The 16250-nt window shown below is 37.9% G+C and overlaps 1 protein-coding gene and 1 long non-coding RNA gene across 2 annotated transcripts; one reads left to right on the top strand and one right to left on the bottom strand.

The window, feature by feature from the left end:
- Positions 1-326: 326 nt before the first annotated feature.
- cfap77 (cilia and flagella associated protein 77) lies at positions 327-15935 on the bottom strand. The gene is made up of 7 exons (XM_079873273.1): positions 15758-15935; positions 15498-15578; positions 8249-8348; positions 6508-6736; positions 3338-3443; positions 3128-3229; positions 327-508 (listed from the first exon to the last, which is right to left on the bottom strand). Exons 2-7 carry the CDS (start codon positions 15558-15560, stop codon positions 386-388), a joined length of 723 nt encoding a protein of 240 aa, XP_079729399.1. The 5' UTR covers positions 15561-15578; positions 15758-15935; the 3' UTR covers positions 327-385.
- Positions 523-10388, top strand: LOC307159727. Its single transcript, XR_013821436.1, has 5 exons — positions 523-561; positions 1231-1407; positions 1516-1556; positions 3112-3223; positions 10257-10388. It is a non-coding gene; the product is annotated as an uncharacterized lncRNA (long non-coding RNA).
- Positions 15936-16250: the final 315 nt, after the last annotated feature.

Here is a 16250-nt window from a genome sequence, read left to right as displayed (position 1 = left end):
AATCGCAGACACGCAATACGTGACGTGGATCCAGCACAAGATGCTGTATTTTACATTTAGCACTTTGCCACTGTTTCCTATTTTTTCTTCTTCTTCAGAACAACATCTAAACCAGTTTTTTTTTTTTTTTTTTTTTTTTTGATGTACAGACCCAGAGACCCCCATCCGAACCCTCAGATATCCCAGGTCCAGATTTAAAAAAGGTCTAGATCCATTAGGTTTATTTAATATTCAAATAATGTGTGTGTGTGTGTGTTTGTTTTACTATACATACATACATACTAAACAACAGGAGAACAAATTTTGTCAATTTTATTATTGGGAGATTATTACTTCAAGAAGAATCCTTATAAACAGAGGCTGAGATGTAATAATCTTAGCTCTATTAATCCACTGTGTAAGTGCCTTGACCCAGAATCCCTCTCCTGCTTGCAGACTCTGAGTAGTGGGCATTCATGGCTTTCTTCCGGGCTTCAGGATCTCGAAAGGTGTCCAGAGCTGGTCCCACCTACAGAATACAAAACAGAATTTCACACTGATATTCAGTGGACTGCTGTCTGGGTAAAAACACAAGTGTGCGTTCTATATATCATAAATGTTATGCTATATATATATATTCACACATTTATTTTATTTATTGCAAAAGATAATGCAATATCATCTGATCTGATAAATCGTCCTAGAGATTTAGATTGATAGATCCTTGATTGAGGCCTATTGCAGTTCAACATTGAAAACAAAACAAATATGAATGACAGAGGAAAGTAACACGGATGGCACTACTGGAACATGGAAGACATTCTGTTTTGATACACAAAAGTGTAGTCAGAATATTAAAAAACATAGCCCTGTAAAAAGCAGCAGAGACGCTTTGCCCACGTTTTACTTCAGTAGCATCTAAGCTGGTACGTAAAAATGTATACTGACAGCTATTAAATAATAGAACTTGTTGGCACAGCACATTTATGATTTGAACAATGGCTCAAAACTGCAGATATGTAAGCCAGGGGGTTTCAAATATGTATTTCATACGTTTAAAATCTTCCAAACGCTAGTTCATGTTTATGGCATGATTCACAACGGCAAAAACGCACTGAAACTTTACCGGTGTGTCACATCATGTTTTAAATATATTTACTTGTTTATCTTTTTTCCCTTTTTCTACCCTAAAAAAATCAGTTGCCTCCCACAAACACTTCTGACACCTCCAAACCTTTTTGAATTAAATAGGAGGAACACACGTCTCAGGAAAGGTGGAATGAAAGAGATGTAAGAGAAGGTGACAATACAAACAAACAAACAACAGGAATGAAGAAAATGAGTGTAGAATGAAGAAGAGAGTCAAGGATGCAAATGTCGAACCTGGCGCTATCAGGACAGCTACTTGACAGGCTGTAATGAGCAGAGGTAAATCTTTTATAAGGTTAACGCTCCTCTCTCTCTCCATCAGCTGTCATACAAGAGAGAATTTAGCGCAGGCGTGCAACCAAAATAACACTCTCCCTCCCTCATTAGAGCCGACTGAGGGTGGACGACAGGACAGGCAGCCACGGGAAGTGTGTGTGTGTGGTTGGGGAGGGGGTTGTAATTTGCAGAGGATATATTCAGACAGAGAGGAAAAACAGGATGGACGAGCAGTGCATGAAAAGAGTTAAAAAGGAAAACTAGCAGTATGAGATACCAATGTACAGTACAAGCATAATATGCATGCATTTTTATCCAAAAATGACATGGTAGCCATTGGATCCTAAAATGAAATATTTATTTCTTTTAGTTTGCTAAAATTGCTTTCAACTTCTCAAAGCTTTTAAATTTAGCTTTTAACAACAGTTACTTCTCTGTGCTATGATGAAGGAACATTTTAGTGGTTTTAAATACAGTATAAATTTGATAATATTCAATAATACCAATAATATTTGTTAGAAAATATTTAACGTTTTTTAGAATAGCATTATTCATTTATCCAACAAAACTCTGTTGTGAATATATATCTTTATTTCCACGCATTAACGACATCAATAACAAATCTCACAAACGTAAAGAAAATGACTTCACCGGTTTCCAGTTCATTTCAAATCAGAACTAAATGACTCATTAAAAAAGAGTCATTTTTTCCATGAATTGCATACGAAGGCCTTGCGCTGTGTTCGTTGTTTTGCGCGAGAAACACCAGCACACACTCTAACAAGATGATATCTAGAGGAAACTTCATATAGACAAAACACAAAGCTTTATCGGCTGGGTTTAAAATAATTTTACAAAAAATACAAAATTATGATTTTTGTTGTATTTATTGCAACTATTTTAATCGTGGTCTGGAGCCCTGTGTAAATAAATACTGTGGCTAGTGCATTATATGTACTGTGGTGTTCTGTCAGTGCTTGTAAAGGTGTGTTAGGATGTGTGTAAGGGCCATCATTAGCTCAGCGGGAGTCTGATTCCTTCATAATTGGAAGCATTGGGGATTGTCAATGGAGAATTTGTATGCACCGCTGACAGGTAGAGCTGTCAGGTTGGTAGTGTGCTTGTCAACGCAAAAGACCAATAAAAACAAAGCACTTTTGATTTACTAGGTGCTTTTGCGTTAAGGCTAGCAGAGGGACCAAAACTGAAGGGGTTAGTGTACATGTGAACATTTGTAAGGGCTTGAGGCAGATATTGTTACTTTTAGCATGGATTTTTTCAGAAAGGAATTTTTCTTATACGACACTGTCACAACACACACACTCACACATGTTGGGTCTTCATGATTTATGGGGACTTTCCACAGACATAATGATTCTTCTACTGTACAAAATGTATATTCTTTACCCTACCCCTACCCCTCACAGAAAACTTTATGCATTTTTACATTTTCAAAAAACATCACTTAGTATGATTTATAAGCTGTTTTCCTCATGGGGACCAAAACAAATCCCAACATGGATTTTGGATATTGCCATCTGTGTGGGGACATTTTGTCCCCATAAGGTAGGGTTTACCAGGACCACACACACACAGTACACTTATCCTGGTTATCCTTTCAGTGTGAGTCAACTAAACCACTGAATGAAAAAATACAACAAATAATGCATATAGTTTTGAAAAGTTGTCACAGATATGATTTTACAGAGTGTTAAGTTTTCACCTGCTGGAAACGAGGTAGTTTCCACGTGGATGGGGCCTCAGGCAAGGGCCGACTCTTGCGGAGCAAGCTGGTTCGTGTGTCCTGTATACGTCCAAGGTGAGCCTGTGAAGAAAAGGGGCAGCTTCTGTAGATGCTTGCTTACAGCTTAATCATTTTTCTCTTTGCAGCAAAGGTTAATATTAAAGTGATTTTGTGAGATCCTCCACAGACCTTCTTATGCTGATGGGCCTGTAGGGCTCTGTCCTTGGCCTGCTGCTCCTCCAGCCATCTCTGAGCGTACTTATTCTCCATGAGCTCAGAGATTGGGGTAGATGGTCTGAAAAAGAACAAAACAGTTTTCTCAGGTTGCCCATATCTGAATTTGCAGAATTTGCAGAACTGATTTTTTATACTCGTTTTTGTACTTAAAAGCATAATCAAATTATTAGACAATATATTTAAAGGGATAGTTCACATAAAAATGAAAATTCTGTCATCATTTCCTCAACCTCATGTTGGTCTGTATGACTTTTCTTTTTCTGTAGAACATAAAAGAAGATATTTTGAGAAATGTTTCAGTATATATATATTTTCTTCTTGTCCATACAGTGGAAGTAAATGGTAACCAAAATTGTTTGGCTACTAACATTCTTTAAATATCTTTTGTGTTCTGCAGAAAAAAAGAAAGTCATACAGATTTGGAAGGAAATGATGACAGGAATTTTCATTTTTTAGATAGCAATCCCTTTAATCTATAAAGGCAAGGGGGGAAAAGGCATTTACTTAAGATAATTTAGACGCAGATGTTACATTTGGCAGATGCAGACGTCATATTTAGTGAGACAAGTGCTTAAAGCGAAGTCTTATTTTTGGGTCTTTTTCGAACGCCATAACAGACAACTCCAGTATTGCAGTACAGTTCCATTCACACAGAATGAGCCCACCGAAAAGGTGTTTGTGAGCCCTGAAAATGTATGTGTGTCAGTTCAGTTATAGAATGCGGTTGTCACTCTCGTAAATAAACATAACTATATTAAGCCCTCAAAAATAGGACTTAAAACTATACATGCTGTGAACATGGCCTCTATATAATAATAATAATGTGCACTATGTTAGTAAGCCTGTGATTTACAAGAATCATAATCTTCAGTAATATGTATACCATGCTGTTAGTGTTAATTCTTCATAAAACATTTTTTAAAAATTGGATGTATATTCTATCTGAGCCTTGTGATCATTGGCTCAACATCCTAATGATTTTAAATAGACTGCTACGAGAGCTTCCCAATCCAATTATCCTAACACTAGGTGGAGTTCCGGACACTTTCCTTTCACTGGCATTTGATACTGGATTGCCAGGTGTAAAGTTGAGAAAAAAGCAACATTCTTATTTCTCGAGGAGACATCTCTAGATGTAGTAGTGTTGCTCTGATATGTAAGTGTGTGCTGTATTTCATGTGTGTGTGTGTATTGGGATGGTGACATTTTGTGCAAGGATCCTAGCACACCCTCATTAGGGCTGACCGTGGCATTGGCAAACAGCATTTGATGGATATAGTGCAGGGCCAAACAAGTCCCTGTGGACCCCTGATCTTACCTCTCATTGCTCCAGACATCCTTCCCCCTGACTGGCTCTTGAAACACACTCTCACCCAACACTTCTCACACTGGATGTATCAACATCAAGTGTGTGTGTGCGCGAGTGTGAGTGAAAAAGAGAGTCTGGACACAAAGCTGTGTTTTCAGTTAAATAATTCAGCTCCATTTCAACAGTATCAAGGCCCAAGAGAAGGAGAACAAAAAAGAAAGCAGGTGGAAGGAGTGAAGGGAGCTTGTGGTGCTGCGAACCAATGTAATAATCATACCTCTGCTCTCAGCAGAGTGCTTGTGTCATACCTCAGTGGGCACAGAGCTCAAAGATGAGTACTCTCTTCTTTCCTTCTCCCTCTTTCTCTGTTTCTTACAGATATAGACATTTCTATACCTCTTTTACTTTCCTGCTCTTTCCTTTTTGCCTCATCCAGTAAAATAAGACAGCCCAAATCACTTTCTAAACTGATCAACACTCACCCACGTCTTATTCCCACACAAAAATGATGTAAGAGAGGGTCCTGTTCTTACTCCTATTTTACAGATTTGCTCCCTCAGGAAAGTAAGAACGATATGAGAAGTGAGGGGGACACATTATAAGCCTTATCATACTGGCTCATGAATATTAATTAAGAGACATAATATTCACCCAAGACTCCTAAATGACTTGTTGGGTGATGGCCATATTAAGATTTATTTAGTTTAATAACGCTAAGAAAAAAATATTGGTGTACGATTTACTTTGAAACCATTTTCACAAAATAATTACAAAGATACGCCAAAAGTAACACTTTGAATTGAAGTCAACATGAAACTAAAGTTGTGATAGTCTTTACTTCCCTATTCTGATGTATATCTGAGAGAGATGGCTTCGCAAACAAGAAAAAATGTAGTACGAGACGGTTGGTTGTGATTTGCTATTGCTGTGATCTCATGTGAGTGACAGGTTTTAAACACGTCATCAGAAGAGAAGAGATGTCGCTGCAAGAGGGAAGGGAAGTTATTTTGATTTAAGATTATGAGGGCACATGAATTAATGGTGAAAATAATAATAACGATGTGCACGGATACATTATTTATAATAAATACTGCAATATTCCATTTTTAAAAAAAAGTGTCAATAAGTGTCAATTTTGATTTCATGTTTGATATCTTTAAGTAGAAAGACTGAAATTGTATTTTCTTGTAAAACATACGCCAATAATCTTGCTTCTTCAGACATTTATTAACATGGCCTGGCTACAATTTGCAGCTAAGCAAAACAACATTCTTAAAATATAATGATTATTTTCTAAATAATCTTCCACAAATTACAATAATTGTTAATGTAAGAAAAGGTATTAAGTATTAATAATAGACCATTAAAATATAATGGTTTATAATGCCTGCAATGCTCCTGAATGTATCCCAACTTGTATTGAAATTTAATAGACAGGGCTTTGTGGCTGACAATAAATTCTTACTGTTCGGAGCCAAGTGTTTTTGAATGTTCTGATTCACTGCCTATTTCTGAAGCGAGGGTGTGTATATGTGGGTGGCAGATGTGAACAGACAGTGGGAAAGAGACAAAGACAGAAGACAGATGGAGGTGTCATTAAGATGTATATCAATAAATAGAGATGCTGTTAATGCGCTCTATTCATCTTTATAAAAAATGATTATTGAGATTTCAAATTACATAGTAACTTATAGGAATATTAGTATTAATATTTTAAGGATTGTTTTTATTATGACTTCTTTCCGATTCTTCCAAGCACAGCTTTGGATTGATTAAGACTAGTGAATGAGGCTGAGACCATTATTACACTCACCTGTTAGAAATACCAAATGAAGCATCTTGTGGTATGCGAGGTGGGGCAGACCTGCGAAACCCTTCTCTGGTCAATGGCTGGCGCCGAATGTCATGGGTGGCACGGTACTGCTGCAGCTCTTTAGCAGTAACCAATCCTGACTTGACCCCTTCTCGATTAAGGCCAATAAAATCCCTCTCAGCCACCCTGTTTCTGGTAGACATAGTGTGAGTGTGCCAGTTGGAGATAGCTAAAAGAGAGAGAAATCACAGTGGGAAAATACTATGAAATCATGTAAGACTCCAATGATACATACAGCTCAGCACACACAATTCCTTTGAAGAGGATTGCACTACCAATTTTTATAATTACTATTTTTGTCTTGTTTTTCCTTAATATCATACTTACATTTACATGAGGAGCAAAAATGCAGAAGATGCAAAGACTTGTTTTCAAAGGATATATCTTGAATATTAAGCATATTATGTGGAAAACAAGAAAACAAGAAAAACTATTTTCCAACAGGGTTAAAAAAACGGAATTCAAGACATATTCTCTGAAAACAAGTCTTTTATCTTTAACAAATACATTTATCTTGTTTTAACCTGTTAACTGTCACCCCCTTTTTGAGCATTTAGATCTGAACTTAAATGGTTGCAATTCATGAATGCTTTGGAATACAAAAACTTTTGAAAGAATACTCAGCAGATTATTGCAGATGTGAAAACACTTCACAGATGAAAGTGTAAAAAAGTTATATAAGTTTATGTATTAAACTAAACATTTTTTTATTTTTACAGAATATGTATTTTACAAAAAAATTTGCACTTCAAGAAAATCAAAACCATATGTCTAACCAAGTTGTGTTCCAAATTTGAAGTTGATAACACAAAAATGTAAGCCTTTTCCATAGTCATTTCAAAACAGTTTTTAAAGAGTGAATTTTGAGTGCTTGGGTGGGGTGGGTGCTTCAATTCACTGTTTTCATGTGCATTTTTAGATGTATCCTCACTTATCTAGCAGCAGACGTAGCAGATCTAGTCCGCAAGACCAAGCCTATGAAGGCTACGTTCCATGTTTATTAAGAAATGCTGGTTAAATTCATTCAGAGAGTTGTCATGATTCTTCGGAACACTTCAGTTAGAAATATTAGCATTAATCAAACTATTAGACACGGTCATAGATAGATCAGCAAGAGAAAACACAGAAAGCCTTCTTTTGGCACCAGGTAAATAACAGTAGGCATAGGCTCCAGCAAGGCTCTGATTGACATGTTCAAAACCAAGCAGAGATCAGTTTTGGGTGTTTTCTGAAATAATAGTTACATTAGGATTTGTGATGAGTAAGCTTAGATAAGCATGACAGGTTAACTTCATCATAGTTCATGGGACTGTATAAGGGCTTGACACTTGCAGTCACTGCCTGTCGTCTGTTGGAAGTGCATAATTAAAGTGTGAGACGGGAGCCAGTGCAGAAGCCAGCCACAGTTTAGTATGCTAACAGGAGCGCACTGACAGCACAGGCTAAGTGCCTGAGGGGACACTTACTCAAGAAAACACACTGTGACATCATCCTGTGACAAGAGTTGATGGGGAACGGGTGTGGTGTCTCATAAACAAAGGGTTTTGAGTTAGTGTATATGTAGCTTCATAGTGATTGTATCATAATGATGTTTTCAATATACAGCCAATAGTGTTAAGGTTTTAAAGGCAAATATAGAACTACTCCAGTGGCAATTTTACAAAATTGTTTTGCCACTTACCCTCTGGCACTCCTCCATCCTGAACTGTGGTCACCGTCCCAAAAACAAAGTCAGGTCCTGGACAGGACAAACCTCTCAACTTGGCCTTTCCAAGAGCTGGCTATAGAGAACAAACAGGACTGAGATCAATACAACTATTTCATGAATAGTGTCCTAATGTTTTTTAAAGGCATGTATTTTAATACATAAAATGTATTAAAGGCATCAGGAAAAGTTTCTTCCCCTAGGCCATCTACCTCATGAACAGTTAAAATGCCCCCAAGTTCTCCCCACTGTGCAATAATGATAAAAAAAACATGCATTACCCAACACACTATTTATACTTATATTTATTTGACATTCAACCACTTTTCTTATTCACATTCCCTCGCATAACTGTATCTATAGATATTTCATCTATCTTTTCGCTTGTGTACATGTGTTTTTTTGTCTAGTTTGTATTTTCACCTATTTTATTTTTTAATCTGTCTTGATATATAGGCTATTACATTTTTTTCACTGTGCTGGAAGCTTCATCATGGCTAATTCCTTTTGTGTGTAAGCATGCTAAAATAAATAGGCAATGAATTCTCTGATTCTGATTCTAAATGTAAATTAAAATGAAATCATTTTTTAAATACATTTAATTACATCTATTTTTGTCTCCAAAGTCCATTTTATGTGTATATTTTCTGACAGAGAACAGTAGCTGTTTTTTGTTTTCAGAACAATGTTTTTCTGAACCTATAAACTGTCAATCAAACTGTCAATCAGCATCAATTACATCACCACAGTAAAAGTGCTGTTAAACTGAAGCATTTAACGGCACAAGACAATGCATGCATCACGATGCCAAAGTTTTATGGACCTCTAGAGTGGCAGCTGATTTTGTGATTGACAGGCAGTTTTTCGACCCATACCTTCAAATTCTAGCACACCAAAAGCATCTGATTGTGGCTATTAATAAAATCATAATTATGCACAAACTTATTACCATAAAACATGCCGCAAAAGAAGCCCAAATGACTGCGGTGTCTGGCAGCTCAGTAAAAACAAATTCCCATTGAACGTTGATGCGAGTGATCTTGATGGTTGATTTCTTCAGTCAGGTCTCAGTCTGAATCACTAGCACAATGTAGTCCAGTCAGTTCATGTAAAGTATGATTTATGTCTCCAGAGTCATAACTGTAAGATGATTGACAGCTAAAGAGTTGAAAAAGGCAACACTTATCCTGCCATGTGTGTGTTGGGGGGGTTGGGTAGGGGGATTTACCCCCTATCATCATCTACTCAAAAAGACTCTCTCGTGGGGCAAAAGAAAAGCCCAGTATTTTTCTCTGAGCTCTGTTAAACAGCTCAAAGCCTAGTTTTAAGAGCAGCTTAGCTTCGAAAAGGTGGAAAATTGAGAATCAAACCACGGCAAAGGTGACAACCGGATGTATCAAAAGTGATCTGTGGAATATGGTGCCTGAGCTTTCCAGAAGCACGTATCTTTGATCTTTGATGGAACATGAGGGAGGTGTGCTCATGTGTCAGTCACAGAGTTACATTAATGTCGGCGCTTCTCCTCATGCTGCCGTATGCGATTTTTGGAAGGAGAAACGAATTAGCATGGTGAGTCTGTCATCATCTCTGGAGATCTCTGTGTGTTTGCTGTGTTCTAAAGACTTAATTCTTGCTTAAAAACCCCAATCCTTCATTCTGAGCTTTGAATAGTCTACATTGAAAAATGGATTTAAAAGATATTTGTCACTGGACCCCCACCAACCATGCTGGGCAAGTAAAGCCCTCCAGAAAGCGAATACAACTGCCAAACTCGGCTCTCTTTTTTTAATGGCGAATCCCTAAGTACGACCAAATTGAGAGATCCTAAATCTTTTTGGGCCTTTTTAACTCCCAGACACCCAACCTCTAGTTAACATATCAGCTGAAACGTATCAAACGTTTCTTAAAAGCGCCAGTCTTTTGAGCAAGTGCCACCAGGCTTCTCGGCCAGCCCTTTAATCCCCTTCGCAATTTTAATCTGCAGATTGTTTTGAGGAGATCACTTAGAGATGCCTGAAGGAACGTGTTGACCGCTGGCGTAAAACGGCTAATCAGACCCCTCAAAACATTACTGGGCCTTTCATTCACAATAAAAGGGCTGAAAGAGAAGGGGACAACAGAAAAGGCAAGTCGGGCGAAGGATTATGTTAAGCAAAAGCTCCTTTTATATTGTCATTTACTGGTGATCTGTCTCTATATTGTGTTTTCATTAACCAGGCATGGACCTGCTGAATGAACCAGAGGCCGGCATGAGAATAGGGCGGCTTCAGGAGAGGCTACACGAGGGTCAGCGGGAGCAGATTATTCGCACAGGCTAAAAGAGACAGAGAACAGGGGGACATAATCATCTCTTACTAAGGAGACCCCTTCAGTCCATTCAGGCACCCGTGCTTTAATTTCACCGTGCTTTTGTGTCTCTCTTGCTCATGTGTGCTTTTAGGATTTCGCTTGAGCTGCTGAGATTAGCTTAGCGCTGACCCTGAGAGTCTATCACTGCACTGAACAAGTTGCTTTTTCTCAGATGTTGTCTCTCTGAGCGAATACCATGTGGTATTTGTGTTTTTTTTCTCCCGAATCTCACCCAGACATCATTCCCGACAGCCTCGCTACTAGATTTACACACATTTCAGAGAGGAAGCTTCTGGATAAAACTGGTCTGCACCTCCTGTCCAAGACCTACTAGGTTTGCGCTGTCCCAGTGGAACCAGTTTAATCTTCTCAGGCAGCGGCATGGAGAATTGTGAGCCAGGCCTGATCATCTCATCTCATCGGCGCTGACAGACAGCTTTGCCATGAGTTCCTCTGTCAGACTTACAAATAAATGTGCCCATGATGATGATTAGAGGATAACGGCACTAATGCTCACCGAACTATCTCCCGCTCTTCCAGCTCGGTTCAGCGCCATCTGGTGCCTGATTACGGGACAGCGGGCACATTGGCTTAAAATTAATCTCTTCATCTCAACTAAGCTAAATTGAGGAAATGCATGGCAGAGAGAAAGTGAAAGTGGGAAAGCGCTAGAGAGAATGTGTATCTTTGTTGCTGTGTGATCTGATACAATTCATGGGGAGAGAATTCAAAGATAGTCGCTGTCATCAAGAAGGAAACATGGTCAAAATGTACTAGAAGGGAATCTGGGAAATGTCAAGATGTTTAAGTCAGCTAAAAATACATTTATTTATAAGGATTAGGTCAAAAATGCTGAGAGGAGAGGAAGTGGAATCATAACCCTAACTTTCTCATCAGATCACAGCTTTTCTCTTCTCCAGCTAAATCCGTCAACTCTAAATTAATATCAGCCCACTTCTAAAATCCCCAGAATGTCAATGCGCGCATATGTGCAACGCAAACATACACACACATTCATCTCCTCTATAGTCTGGCTGGTTATTAAGATGCTAACTCTCTTTATGTGTGGCAAATCCTGAAGCTTTGGGTATAATTGATGAGGCATTTCCATAAAGAGGCCCAGCTAATTGGGAGCATGTGTCTGGGCAAGCTTGTGCTACCCTTTTCCAATACAGATGAGTGTTATCCTACCTCTTTAAATGTATGTATGCTTAAGTATGGACGTGTGGGTGTGTTTAATGAAAAATGGATCACAAACTGTGTTTAAACTATGTGAATAAGCAATACAGTAATTAGACATGTCCAAGAATTCAAGCTGTCCTCAACCTGGACTAAAATTGTACATAGACAATTAAACATATGCAACTGGGTCAGTAACATAAATTTTTTTTAAGTATGAAGTCAGTAACATTTTGTTTTGAAGAAATTAATATTACCAATTGATCAAAAAAGCAGTAAAGACATTTACAATGTTACAAAATATGTCTATTTCAAATGAATGCTGTTCTTTAGAACTTTCTGTTCATCAAAGAATCCTGAAAAAAATATTAAGCACCACAACTGTTTTCAACATTGATAATAATAATAATAATAATAATAATAAATGTTTCCTGAGCAGCAGATCAGCATATTAGAATGATTTCTGATGATTTTGATGGATCATGTGACACCGAAGATTGGAGTAATGACTGCTGACAATTCATTTATTAAATTTAATCTCTTTTAAAAATGGCATAAAAGTTTTTTAAACCCATTTGAAACCAACATAATGACATTACTAAAGACCCTTTCACACCAAGAACAAAAAAGATAACTATATCGATAACTATATAAGCTATATATTGGTTCTGTTTATTCTAAGCGCGCACTGCAGTTATGTTGTCTGCTGCTTTAAATGCTCAAGCTCTTAAAGCAGGATGGATTCTGATTGGCTGTCAATGCTTTTATCATTCAACAAGGGAAGAATCGTTCTGAAACTGATTCCAAGGATATCGTTTCTCTGCTATTATCGTTATAGTTGTGGTGTGGGCTGCTATTCTTTATATTTATCGATATCGTTCATCGTTATAGACATCATCCTTGTAAATGGGCCTTAAGAACTTGGATTTTTCCTTATTTGTCTTTGACCTAGCTGTTAGTACATATAGATAACATAAACACTACAACTGAACATGGACAAGAATGATATATGCATTTTCATTCTCTTAATCCATAAATGAATGTATACAGCCCCTGATTTGACAGACTACATATGCCAAAGGTTTCTTTACATATCTCATTTACATTTATCTAATATGCAAGCACTTTACAGTTATGTATTGGGTTCATGGTTATGTATCTGTCTCTCTGTGCTTGTGTCTACAGTGGTCCCAGCTGGATCACATTAATAATAAGGGCCTGTGTTGCAACCGTGAGGGCTTATGAGGCACTGTATTCGTAGGCCTAACTGTAGATGCCTATGAACAGCTGAGGTGGGTGAAGGTCAAGGTCCGGGCCAGTTCCTTTGCAATTCAAATAAATTCCAGAGGCCAATTAAAGTCAGTAGGCAACTGTATACAATTTTTAGCTTCTTTTGCCAAATCTCACACTCTGATAATGCTTTTTAAAGCACCCTGAGCCTTCAAAAGATATTTTTTTAATTTTTTATGTCAAAGTTTAATTCAGGCAAAAACAGCTTTAGACCAGACCACATATACATAATATATTTGCGCTGCAGGCATATATCAGCTACAGTACAGAATTGCTTAAGAATGAACCGCAGATTGCCGTGTCTAACATTAGCTACATAGGCTGAATGAAGTGAATGGTAATGAGTGGGAAGAGGGGACTGTGAATAGGGCCCAGCCAGCCTGCTGCACAGCAGGTCTCTCTCAGACACCAGAGAACAACAAAAGCCCCAAATCTGCTCCCCTGATCTCTAATTTACTGGTCATCAGGGAATACAGGCATGAAAACAGGATTTATTGGCCATGCCTCATCAAAAAGGAATTAACAAGAGGAGAGGAGAGGCCTTTTTTGTACTTTTCTCACCATCAACTTTTTGGTCACAAACACAGAAAATGGGTTTCTGGGTGCTCGGTTCTACACTCTCGAAAATAAAAGTTCCAAAAGGTTTTTAGCAGCGATGCCATAAGAATGATTCTGGGTTACCCAAAGAACCGTTAAGTGAATAGTTCTTAAACAAACCTTTGTGTGTGTGTGTGTGTGTGTGTGTGTGTGTGTGTGTGTGTGTGTGTGTGTGTGTGTGTGAAGAACATTTTAATAATCTGAATAACCTTTTTCCACTTTTCCAAGGTTTCTATGGATGTTAAAAGTTTCATGGAACCATCGATGCCAGTACAGAACCTTTATTTTTAAGAGTGTAGATGCAGACTAATTCATCTGCTTTTCACTTTGAGGCCCATTAGCACATTACTACGATATATGTCCCTTTTCCCCACGGGACAGCCATACATCAGCCCTGCATAAGCAGAGAAAACTCCAGCGATGATGAACTGCTGTGCAGGCCGACAAGAGATGCTCTCAGCACAAGGGACTTGCTGCAGTTGGCCTATTTCTTAATGAACATGAGCCTTTCACGGGTCTCCCGTTACATAGCAAGCAAGCAAAGACAGCCTCCGCTGATTGAAGGAGGATGAGGGTGAACGTTCCGACCTACAGCTCACAAAACTAGATGCACGAGAGGGAAGAAATAGAGCAACATCAGGCAACGCCACAAGAACAAAAGCTTAAATCCTCACAGATGACTCTGTCATTGTTCCAGCACATTGCCAAAACCTGTAGCTATGACTGCTCACAATGAAAAAGAATGAGAAATCCTTGATCTCGTGGGACTATGGGAACATGCACGCAGTTCATTATCATAGTCATTTAAATACAGTAATCCTATTTTCTGCATCAGTCAAAAGGGGCATATCAAATAACCCTAGAGAACATTAGAAAGAAAGGAGGGGTGAGAGCAAGCAAAGGTCTAACGGAGGCCTCTTATCCCAGCAGGGATGGACAGGATGATTGGATGAGTGTGAAAAGAGAGAAAGGCCATGGGAGCGAGGGGAAAGGAGAAACATTGAGGATTGTGCAGGTTCATTTCATTCTCCCTTCTGCTTCAGTGGAAGACTTGATGAAGTTGAAATGAAGCAGAATTAGATGAAAGATACGCTGGAAGTACTTAGTTAAAGATTCGAGACTTGCGCTGAGGCTAACAAAGAGGGTTAACTAGAGGAGAAAGCAGAGAAAAACACTGTCTTGCATATTAACACCATTCCTCAAATCTCAGTACAGCACACTCTTAAAAATAAAGGTTCTATGTTGGCATCTATGGTTCTTGGAAGGAAGAACTTTTAACATCCGTGGAACATTTCCCTTGCACTAAAGGTTCTTTGCAGTGGAAAAAAGGTTCAAAGAAATTAATTAATTGAAAGTTCTTCTGTGGTATCACTGAGAAACCCCTTTTATGGAACTTGCATGGTTTATTTTTAGCTTATTAGTATTAGTGCAAAGTGACCTGAAATAAAGCAGACACCCGAAATGTGCAGTCCTGCTGGGGTTTTCCAGGAACATTGCGTTGAAACGCTGAACTAAATCACACAAGCATGACTGTCATTTATTCTGAGACTAACTCTGCCACCTAGTGGTCATTTTAGTTATGGCGTTGTTGTTTTCTTGTGTTTGCAAACAATAAATGATGCCCCCCATTCATTTGTGGAACACATAAAGACTAATTATTTGTTTGGGAGACTATTAATTATTTATTAAATATATATATATATATGTTAGAAAAAATAATTAATATATGGTGCTATGTAGAGAAATAAGTTTACAGAGTTAGTTCACTGTAGTCAAATCCATCAACATCAGTCCTGAGACTCCTCCTGACCTTAATTAATAGAGGACGGTGCAGCATAGACTCTCTCACCACACCAATACGAGGACTTTCCATCTCTGATTCGTTGAATCCCTGGTAAAATAGAAATATTATAGACAATTTCACTAAATGATGATTTGTCGGAAAATAATAATAAATGAAAATTACTACAGTACAAATTGATTATATTATCGCAAACAACGTCGCAAAGTTATCAGCTATGACATATTTTGGCAAGCGTTAGGGTTATTATTTGAAAGAAGATCTCCAACCTGTTGGGCAAGATGACACCTTGAGAAACACGGTTCCCAGATGGTTTTGTGGATAAACAAACCTTGCTGGACCTTTTTGTCGTAATTGCAGTTCAAAAGCACTAAAATACATCAGTATGTTACATACAGTTTCAGCGATTTCATAGGCCGTGAGGGAAACCTTCCTTTTAGTTGTCTTGCGTTGTCATGGAGATGGGACGCTTCTGGCAAGCACGAGTATGGCAGTGTTGTCATTGACGATAGTTGTTCATTAAAAAAAAAAAAAAATTATATATATATATATATATATATATATATATATATATATATATATATATATATATATATATATATATATATATATATATATATATATTTGTTTTTATAGTGATATATACTTGTTTTGAAAGTCGAAAACTCCATATAACCAAACATTCCAAGCTCATACTTAGCTATCGTACTTAGCTATCGCCTCCCGTACGATAGAGGGCAGCATGCAAAGACTGAGACCACT

This window comes from Squalius cephalus, assembly GCF_949319135.1.
Source record: "Squalius cephalus genome assembly, chromosome: 5".
Classification (NCBI taxonomy): Eukaryota; Metazoa; Chordata; class Actinopteri; order Cypriniformes; family Leuciscidae; genus Squalius; species Squalius cephalus.
This window is presented reverse-complemented; position numbering and strand designations above follow the sequence as displayed.